Below are 10877 nucleotides of genomic sequence, written 5' to 3'. Positions count from 1 at the left end.
CATGATCTTGATGTAGGATACCTTTAAATCCTTATCATTTAATGTTGGTGAACAACCTTAACGAACCGATATTAAATTTATAATCCCTTCCCCACTTCAAAAATTCCTTTAATCAAAAAGTCAAAAGCTTTGACTAACATATACTACAACCTCTTCAAGTTATACAAGCAAAAACACCACCTAATATACACGCATCATATAGTATATTGTTGTTCAAGTTAGCTCAACACCATAACTACTTTCTTAAACACTTCAAACTTCCATCATCTATAAATTCCATCTTTCTTTCATTTGTATCATATCACAAAAAATATCATCCACAATCTACTTCCATATAAACATATATTAAAATCTCAATATTTTGTGTAACTTATTTTAGTAACACACTAACTAAACATGGCTTCTTTTCAGTACTTAACATTGATTTTGGTCGTGACATGTTCGGTGGTTGCACCAGTTTACTCTCAGATTAGTACACCATGTTCTGCTTCAATGCTAACTAGCTTTACTCCATGTTTGAACTTTATTGCAAATAGCACATCCACCAGTGGTACGACACCAACTTCCGATTGTTGTAATTCACTTAAGAACATTACGAGTGGTGGAACTGATTGTCTTTGCCTCATTGTTACCGGAAGCGTGCCTTTTCAAATTCCCATTAATCGAACCCTAGCCATTTCTTTGCCTCGTGCTTGTCGTATGCCCGGTGTGCCTCTCCAATGTAAAGGTCAGTATATTCATAAATTGTTACATCACTTTTGTATGAATGTAAATTTATCATTTTGATTTTATGAGTTGTACTTTTATGTTATAGTTACTATACATATTGATATTGATGTGTTTATATTGAATTACAGCTCCTGCAGCCGCCCCTATTCCTCCACCAGGTATGATTTATACTGAAAATTTGCCTACTCCTTTTTTTTTTTTTTTTTTTTTTTTTTTAAGATTTTCAATTCTTCTCTTCTACATTACTTTGTCAATGGAAAATTTAATATTATAAAAATTGGTTACAAGTTGATGTGGATTAACATTGAGCAAATGATACTTAAATAACTATATATTTGTGTTCTTTCGGAATAATAGGTGTGGGTACATTCGGTCCAACTCCATCTCCATCTTCAGGCTTGTCACCAACGTCTTCACCTGAATCGAACACAATGCCGTTGGCCCCTGATTCTGACACCACACCGGGCTTAACGCCGCCATCTACTGGTGTAGATTCTGGAGTTCCGACCAACAATGCAGGCAGTCGTCCAACTATAACACCTTCAGCTGCCACTTCCACTTATGCCTATTCACCTTTCATGGTAGTAATGTTTATTGGATATTTCTTGGCTTTTTAGATCAGATATATGATATAAATACTTCTTTTCATGTGATCATTTATTTATATTTATATTGTTTATCATTATATTGTAATTAAGAGTGTAAGAATATTGTATTGAGGGATGGATTTAATGTGTTATTACACATAATTAAGATTTGTATTGAACAACTATTCTTAGTGGAGTATTAAATTTTTATGTATTTTTTTCATACCTTAAAACAGAACTTCACCTTTATTACAATTTGATTTCAGTTTTACAATTTGGTTTATAGAGTTCTTTGATACATGAAATCTATGTTATGAACATGTTTGCCATCTGAATTGCTGAAGTTTGGGTTCAAATAACGTATATATAAGACCACACAAAATAATTCAATCATCTAAACACATAATTCTGTTTTCGCTGTTTTGGCTCATGATGACATGACCCGTTCTAAATTCAACACTTCGGAAATAAAACTCTGATTAGACTACTGTAAGGATATTATGACCCAAAACAACGCAAGTGATTCAACAAAATCACTCACCGATAGTAATTCTACAAGATTACTAACCCAATTAATAAACGAAAAATTATAAATGCAAGAAATGTAAATCGACACAAGAGATAACGTGGTTATATGCAATCGTTGTGAATGCTTTAGTCCACGGACCAACTAGAGAATGTGTTTACTGAATATTTGTGGTGTGTTTACAATGAGTTACAAGAGGGTCTATTTATAGAATGGTTTAAGGAGTAAGCTAAAAACAATTCCTTGAAGCTTCATGTGAGTTTCATGACAGCTTCATGGAGGCTACATGTGAGTTTCCTGACAGCTTCATGGAAGCTACATGTGAATTTCCTCACAACTTCGTGGAAGCTACATGTGAGTTTTCTAACAACTTCGTGGAAGCTTCGTGTGAGTTTCCTGGAATCTTCCCTCTAATTGTTTAAAGTTCTCCATATCTCCAACAATCTCCCACTTGGAGACTTTGAACAAACCCAACCTTCGTCAACCCAAAATATCAACGATCTAACCAAGGACGTTAAACCACCATTATACCGCCAAACTCCATTTGGGACACGCACACTCAACACATACTTCGGATGAGCAGACTTTCGATACAAGGTCTTCAACACTACTTGTTAGAATTGAAACATTAACTCTCTAATTCTCTAGTTGGGGTCTTCTCTCATCAATTCATTAGAAGACTAATTGAGGTAATGCAAAACCTAAATTTCTCTGTCGTAACAACCTTAGTAAACATATCAGCAGGATTCTTCGTACCAAGGATTTTCTCCAATAATAAAGTACCATCATTTATATGTTGTCGAATAAAATGATACCTTATCTTGATGTGTTTCGTACGACTATGAAACACCGGATTCTTCCCAAGATGAACCACACTTTGATTATCACAATTCAAGACGCAATAGTCTTGTCTTTTACCCAACTCACCTAAGAAGTTTTTCAACCAAACAAGCTCTTTAGAAGCTTCTGCAATAGCCATTTATTCGGCTTCGGTGGTTGATAAAGCAACACTTTTTTGTAGTCTAGACATCCAACTAACCGCCGTCTTCCCTATTGTGAAAACATAACCCGTAGTGCTTTTCCCCGAATCATCACATCCACCCAAATTAGCATCCGCATAACCCCTAAGTATGAGATTGTTTTTGGAGAAACATAATCCCATATTAGAAGTACCTTTCAAATAACGAAGCAACCATTTGACCGCTTCCCAATGCTCTTTCCCCGGATTAGACATATAACGACTTACAACTCCCACTGCTTGAGCAATATCGGGTCTTGTACAAACCATGGCATACATAATACTACCCACGACCGATGCATATGGAACCTTTTCCATATCCGTTTTGTCTTTTACCGTCTTTGGTGATTGACTTTTCGATAACTTAATCGTGCTACCCAAAGGCATAGAACGAGCCTTTGAATTCTCCATATTAAACCTCTTGTGACGATCGCTCCAAATCCATATGGACGAACACGTCATTCATTGATTTCATTGCGAGGTATTTGACCTCTATATGATACGTTTTGTAAACATTGCATTCTTTTCAAAAGGTACACAATAAATGAATATCAATTTCTAAGGTTTTCAATGTTTGATGATTTCTACATATAGACAATCACCATAAATAATAGTTACCATAATACATCCGTTGACAATGAAGTCAAAATAAGATACACGGTGATGATTTTGTGAATGCAAAGTTTTCTTGAATAAAGCATGTATGACTCCATGCACATAGCTTGTATCACATATAAGCAAACAGCGGAAGACTTCTAGAAACCTGAGAATAAACATGCTTAAAAGTGTCAACACAAAGGTTGGTGAGTTCATAGTTTTAATGTTGTGCATAATCTGTATATAAAGGTGAATCACAAGTTTTCAGTTGTTTCATCTAGAAACGTTTATCAAAATATTCTACGAAATTGAGCACCCTGGTAACTAAACTTAACGTATATATATTTTATACCCTTTGTATAATCATCTTAATAATACACGCAAACCAACGTGTACGCTTCTCAAATAGCATACGTCCATTAAAAGGCTAGCGCTCTAGCTCAGACGGGGATATCAAGCCCTATGGATCCATATACTACTACTCGCGCCCACCAGTTCTTATAACCGGCAGTTTGATGTTTTAGCAGAGGTATACGAAATACTATTAAATTTCGGCAGGAAAATACTATTAAATACGATATAATTTTACACAAGATATTTATTTATTTAGAGAATGGATATACTTAAACCTTGCTACAACACTTATAGGCAGTGTACCTAATCGTACAGTAGTGTAGTTTTTAGTAAGTCCGGTTCGTTCCACAGGGAAAATCTTTAAACAAAGCTTAACGCTATATTAGTTTACTTTTATAAAAATACATATATATATATAAGTAATATTATTATTATAAAGGGGGTTTTTTACCGTTTAATGACCGGTTTGTCGATTTTAAAACTTTAGTCGCAGTTAAAACCAAATGTAAAATATTAAAAATAAATACAAGACTTAAATTAAAGCGTAAAGTAAATAACGATAATGAAATTGCGAATAATAAAATAGCGATAAAATAAACTTGCGATAATTAAAAAGTACGATAATTAAAAGTGCAATTAAATACAATAACAATAAATAAAAATGCGATAATTAGAAGTGCAATTAAATATAAAATAAAGGAAATAAAATATGAAATAAATTAATTATACTTATTTAAACTTCCGTAATCATGATGTTTGACGTGTTGATTTTAGTTTTATGCCCATGGGTTAATTGTCCTTTGTCCTGGATTATTTAATATGTCCATACGGATTTTTCCATAATAGTCCATCAGTCATAAATATAAAGAGCGAAAGCCTTCGTCAAATTATTCTTATTCCCGAAGTCAAATATTTCAACTAATTGGGGATTCGAATTGTAACAAGGTTTTAATACTTTGTTTAATGAATACACCAGGTTATCGACTGCGTGTAAACCAGGGTTTTACTACTTTGTTAACAATTACACCAATTACCCTTGAATGTAATTCACCCCTGTTTCAACAAGTTTATTAACTATTAATCCAGTTCCGTATCTGGTAAAATGAATAATTATTGGTATATATAGATATCCCGCCCACCGTACCCAGTCAAGCGTATGTGGTTATATATAAATACGTCGAATTATAAGTTTGTATATTAAATTAACAAGGTATTGTTTAGTTAATATAAAACCCATTAATAGCCCATAGTCTAATTTCCACAAGTGTCGTTCTTTTATCCAAACCCCAATTATGGTACAAAGCCCAATTACCCAATTTTAGTAATTAGCCCAACATCATGATTACTTCGGATTAAATAAGCATAATAATAACTTAGCTACGAGACATTAAATTAAAAAGGTTAAACATAACTTACAATGATTAAAAATAGCGTAGCGTTACACGGACAGAATTTCGACTTACACCCTTACAACATTCGCTAACATACCCTTATTATTAGGATTAAAATTAAAATTAAAATTAAAATATAAATTATAAATATAAATATTACGATATAGATAGAGAGATGGATATATGTTGGATGATTTTTACGATCAGAATGCGCGAGCTTTATAGGGAGTTTCAGAATTTGGGGCTCCGCGACTCGCGGTCCTTTTTGCCTTCAAACTCCGCGAGTCGCGGAGTTTGTAAATACAGCTCACCCAAGTTTGGAGCCTTTCTTGCCGACGGTTTATAATATATTATATAATATATAAATAATTATAAGAATTATTTAAATATTATATTATATTTATGTGCATAGTTGATTTGTAATTTTCAGTCCGTTGCGTCGAGCGTTGAGAGTTGACTCATGTCCCAGTTCCGGATTTTCGAACGTCCTTGCGTACAATTTTATATTTTGTACTTTGCGTTTTGAATCTTGTACTCTTGTAATTTCGAGACGTTTCTTATAAATAATTGGAACCTCTTTGATTGTCTTTTGTACCTTTGAGCTTTTTGGTCGTTTGCGTCTTCAATTCGTCGAATCTGTCTTTTGTCTTCACCTTTTATTATTTAAACGAATATCACTTGTAAATAGAACAATTGCAACTAAAAGCTTGTCTTTCTTGAGGAATAATACTATGAAATATATGTTCGTTTTTAGCATTATCAAATATTCCCACACTTAAGCGTTGCTTGTCCTCAAGCATTATCGTCTTGAAATACTAGAATCACTTCTTTATTCTTCACACTTTGTACATCAGTGATTTCTATACGGTGGTATAAACAATGGTAGTAACGATATGGTTTACAGTCCCACATGACTATAAAAATTTAGATCCATTAAGGAAATTGGATCTTTATGAAAACATTTGATCTTTTGAAAATTGAATCTAGTTTTTACCCTAGATAATTTTTCCGGAATAACCCTTCACCGGTGTTTGCAAAATATTTTTGTGGGTTTGGTAGGTTTCAGATTTAAAAATTTTAGCTCAAAACTTGCGGTTTTGTGTCACCCACTTGCTAACCTTGTATTAGGAAAGCAACACGTCCAGTTTACTTGTCCCGTATATTACCTTTCGGTAAACTACCGTCCGGTTGTAAAGGGAAGCGTTGAACAAGCAACTGTTAAGGCAATGTCCCCTGACATGCTTTTAATTATGGTCTATAACGTGTCAGACGCAATTACTATCCTTGGGAGGAGCAATAGTAAAGCTCACCCTTATAATTTTTCGGTCTGGCACAAGGTCCTGTCTTTGACCATGCTATGCAACCACCGTTCTTACGGTTGACACCCGATTTGGTTCAGGTGACCTAATGAATTTCAGGTGAATTCCTAGGATTTTACGTTCAATGGTAATGAACGCATTGAAAATAGGGTTTTCAGAAAACAAATTGGTTTGTAATTTTGATCAAAATATTTTCTCGTTCAAGCTCGAGTTTAGATATCATTGAATTCCATGAGTTTGTAATTCTCAATCTTTAAGGTCAATCTCAAGGATTGAGTAATATCAGGCTTAAAAGCTGATTTTTGATCTTTTAAGGAGATTATCCTTTCTGGGGATCTGATTCATTAGTCTTATCCAGCTAATTTGCATGGTGCCCCCCCATTGTACGAGATAAATCCTTCTCATGGTTAGGATAAATCTGACCACTTGGCGACCCTGTTTAATGCTGAGGTCCGTGGATTTCCTGCTGATTTTAGTGATGACTTTTCTAGATTTTTCGTCAACCTACAGCTGGTCTGGACGACAACTTCTTGACCTAAATCAAGAAGCGTGTGTCTTTTTCCGGAAGACTTTACTTCCTCTTAATGATGGAATTGATTCATCGTGTAGATCCATCTTTTCTTTTCTTTCATCGGGTAAAATAGTTAATTTAGTCCAAGACAAAAGTATTTTCAGTTATTTGTTACAGATATATGTGACATATGTTTAAGATAACTTGGTAAATTTTCCCACACTTGGCTTTTATTTTCCTTTTTATCGTCCTCTATTCCATTTTAAATGAATTTTAACATTTTGGTTTGTTTCTCAATTTATGTCCTTTCTGAGGTAACAATAATTTCGGTGTTAAAACCTAGTTTTATCGTTCATAAATATGTATAAACATGATTTTGAGTTCATTTAATTGAAAATTTTGAAAATTTTTACTAGAATTGGGTAGTCAGTATATAAGACTAGGGCTGTTCTTTATTATCAGAGAGCACTAGATTCTAATACAACTACTGCTTTACTAGTATTTTTAATGGTAACCAAATGTTTAAGATAAAAATTATAAAATCCGAAAGAATTTAACCTCTTCCCACACTTAAGATCTTGCAATGCCCTCATTTGCAAGAAATCAGTAATAATTTAAATTATTGAGGGTGATTTGTGTGAAAATGATTAAATTTTTACCAAAGTTTCTAAATATATTGGCGTTTGTTTGCTGAATGATAAATGGTGCACATCATTTGTTCATTCTGTCTTGTTGTTATTTCACATATATTTTGCATCTTGTCGTCAAAATTAGTTGCTTTTGCTGAACTTAATGCCAGTCTTTGAAAATGCGTTGTTTTACCCTGTTGTGTACATAAGATAAACTGCAAACATATATACATATTTTTGAAGTTTGGTATATTACCCCACATTCAAAAATTATTAAAATCTAAGAATAAAAGTTAGAAAATTATAAAAAAACTATTACAATATTAACATAAGTATTAAATGTATCAACATTACAAATTACAAAATAAATAAAACTAAGTAGACTAGGGATGATACTGATACCAATATGGGTTCCATGCATAACCATAGGTGCTATAAAATGCTTCGGTAGGGTTATACGTAGGATACGGTGGTTGCATCTCTATAGACCAGGGAGGGAATATGGGTTTAGGAGTAGGAATATAGTTTCTACCTATATGTTGGCAATGAGCTATGATTTGGTTTTGATGAACTTGCCAATCTTCAAATGCTCTCTGTCTAGCATTTTCGTACTCCTGTGAAGCTATAAACCTTTGCATTTCTTGCATTTCATTTCCCCCTCCTACATTACCTTGCTGTTGGTTTCTCTCAACCTGTGGATGTCTACCATGGTATTGTACTGCGGCGTTATTTCGCCTCTTCAAAACTTTCGCACCATGGTATACATTTAAACCTATAGTATCGCGGGGTTCTGGTTCTTCGACTAATAATCCCCCCCGACTTATATCCACACCGAGATATTCAGCAATCAAAGTAATAAATATACTACCTCCTATTATGCTATGCGGTCTCATCCCCCTAACCATAGCTGATAAATAATAACCCACACAATAAGGTATACTTACAGCGCTTTGTGGGTCTCGAATACACATATGGTAAAACAAATCCTGTTCATTTACCTTTTCCTTGTTCTTACCTCTTTGTGTAATCGAATTAGCTAAAAACCTATGAATCACTCTTAATTCAGCTCTATCTATATCCAAATAAGAGTAATTTCCCCCTTTGAATCGGTGATGGCTTGTCATTTGACTCCATACACCATGTGTATCAAAATTTTCATCTATCTTTCTACCATTTAGTATCAACCCTCTACAATCGGCAGATGCTAACTCCTCAGGCGTATATATACGTAAAGCCTGAGCCATGTCTAGTAAAGACATGTGGCGCATCGAACCTCCTAACAAAAATTTAATAAAAGATCGATCGGTTAAACTAGCTACCCGATCATTTAATTCTATACTACACAACAATTCTTCACACCATACTTTATATACAGGTCTACGCATGGTGAATAAACGTACCCAGTCATTAAAAGTAGAATTACCATACCTCTGTACAAGTAATTCCCTAATTGGCCCGGCCAATTCTACAGCTTCTAAGGGTCCCCATTCTATGACCCTCTGTACCTCAACAACTTTAGAATGAAGAGTATGCAAACCCCTTTGGTACTTTGGATAATCTATCCAAAGTCTGTCAAATCTCAGGTTCGGGTGCAAATCTTCCAAGTGCATATCAGAAAATGTTATGACTGGATGAGGTATATCTTGCTTGTAGTAATTATCCACCTCCTGTTATTCCGCATTCTCAGCAGGAGTATTGCGAGCTTGGGATGAAGATTCACACCTTTCAGTCTGCAAAACACATCAAACACAATTTTTGTGCATCCAAATATGCATTAGTGTCAGCAAAATCATCAATCAAAATAATTACAATGACATGATCAATTTATATCAAACTTAAGCTCATTTTCACATTTTTATCAAATCTACACTTTTTCAAATAAGCATATAAATGTTCGCCAAGTTCATAAGCATTCAACTCAAATAACATGTCAAAATAATCATTACTAGCAATTAAACAAGTTTCAAATGGCATTATCTCTCAAAAATCAAGTTCATGAATTTTTAGACTTGAAAAAGTCCACTTTAATTCTCAAAATCATGTTTAGGCTCAAAGTTTGGATCATTTAACTACCTAAACATGTTACACTACTTAATTTAGCAACAATTCATGACAAAAATCAGCCATAACCTGTTTATGTCAAAAAGCCCCAAATTTGCTCAAGAACACAAACCCTAGATTACTCAGAATTTGAAGTTTAAGACTTCTAATCATGTTAAATAGCATCAATCTAGGTTATACAAGCATAATACATAAACAATTTAAGCATAATTACACTAAAAAGCATCAAAATCAAATTGGGGAAAAAATTGCTCAAGAACACTAATTTTCGGATTAAATGGTGTTTAGGTGTAGAAATTTACCGTTTTTCTTGAGTAATTCCTTGATAGCATCCTTCTCAACATGATTTTAGTAAAAGATTTGGTGATTAACGGTCAAAAATTGTGAATTTGGGGTGTATTTTTCGGGGTTTTCCGGCTGTGTTTTTCGCAGTATTTTTGAGTTGTGGTGTGTGGTTTGAGCTGTTCTTGCGTTTTATTTTTTTTCTGTAAATTGGTCCCTCCGCGAGTCGCGGAGTTTTTACCCTTCAAACTCCGCGAGTCGCGGAGTTTGGTTTTTTTTTTTTTTTATATTTCTTATACTAATTAAAACAATTAAGTAATTAATTTTAAAATTTTGTTTCCCTTGTTATTTAGGACGAGGTCGTTTCGGATCGATGTCCTAGTCTGTCCCTCGACAAAATTTTAAAATTTGTCTTTTTGTAGCGATTGTTTTAAAAGCTAAGATTTTTGGGTTTTTTTTTTTTTTTTAATGTTTTTGGCATACTTTAATTCAATAAGATTAAAAATAATGATAATAAAATTCTCGTCCCTCCCTTGGGTAAAGCAATTTCGGTTTAAAGACCTAGTCTTCAACTTACGACGAATTTTAAAAATCATATTTTTAACTTAATGAGATAAAGTAAATTTTTGTTTTTAAATTCACATAATTTAAATATTAAATTCAAAATTAATATTAAAAATTCACACCAAACTTAAAATTTGAAATGCATAAAAATAAAATTCATATTTTAAAAATTAAAAATTCACACCAAACTTAATTTAAAAATTTATATTATAAATTCACACCAAACTTATATTAATTTTTCAAATATTTACAATTTTAAATATATTGATTTTACAAAGTTTACGATATTAATTTAAGATTTATATATTA

At 33.2% G+C, this 10877-nt stretch overlaps 1 protein-coding gene across 2 annotated transcripts; it reads left to right on the top strand.

Annotated features, from left to right (window-relative positions):
* Nucleotides 1–345: 345 nt before the first annotated feature.
* Nucleotides 346–1493, top strand: LOC139890579 (non-specific lipid transfer protein GPI-anchored 20). 2 transcript variants are annotated; one of them, XM_071873467.1, is made up of 3 exons: nt 346–727; nt 858–887; nt 1087–1493. In XM_071873467.1, exons 1-3 carry the CDS (start codon nt 397–399, stop codon nt 1344–1346), a joined length of 621 nt encoding a protein of 206 aa, XP_071729568.1. In that variant the 5' UTR covers nt 346–396; the 3' UTR covers nt 1347–1493. The 2 variants fall into 2 exon arrangements, with proteins under 2 accessions (XP_071729568.1, XP_071729569.1); XM_071873468.1 differs by lacking the exon at nt 858–887.
* Nucleotides 1494–10877: the final 9384 nt, after the last annotated feature.

This window comes from Rutidosis leptorrhynchoides, chromosome 2 (genome assembly GCF_046630445.1).
Source record: "Rutidosis leptorrhynchoides isolate AG116_Rl617_1_P2 chromosome 2, CSIRO_AGI_Rlap_v1, whole genome shotgun sequence".
Lineage (NCBI taxonomy): Eukaryota > Viridiplantae > Streptophyta > Magnoliopsida > Asterales > Asteraceae > Rutidosis > Rutidosis leptorrhynchoides.
The sequence above is the reverse complement of the archived record's forward strand: the minus strand, read 5'-3'. Positions and strand labels throughout refer to the sequence as shown.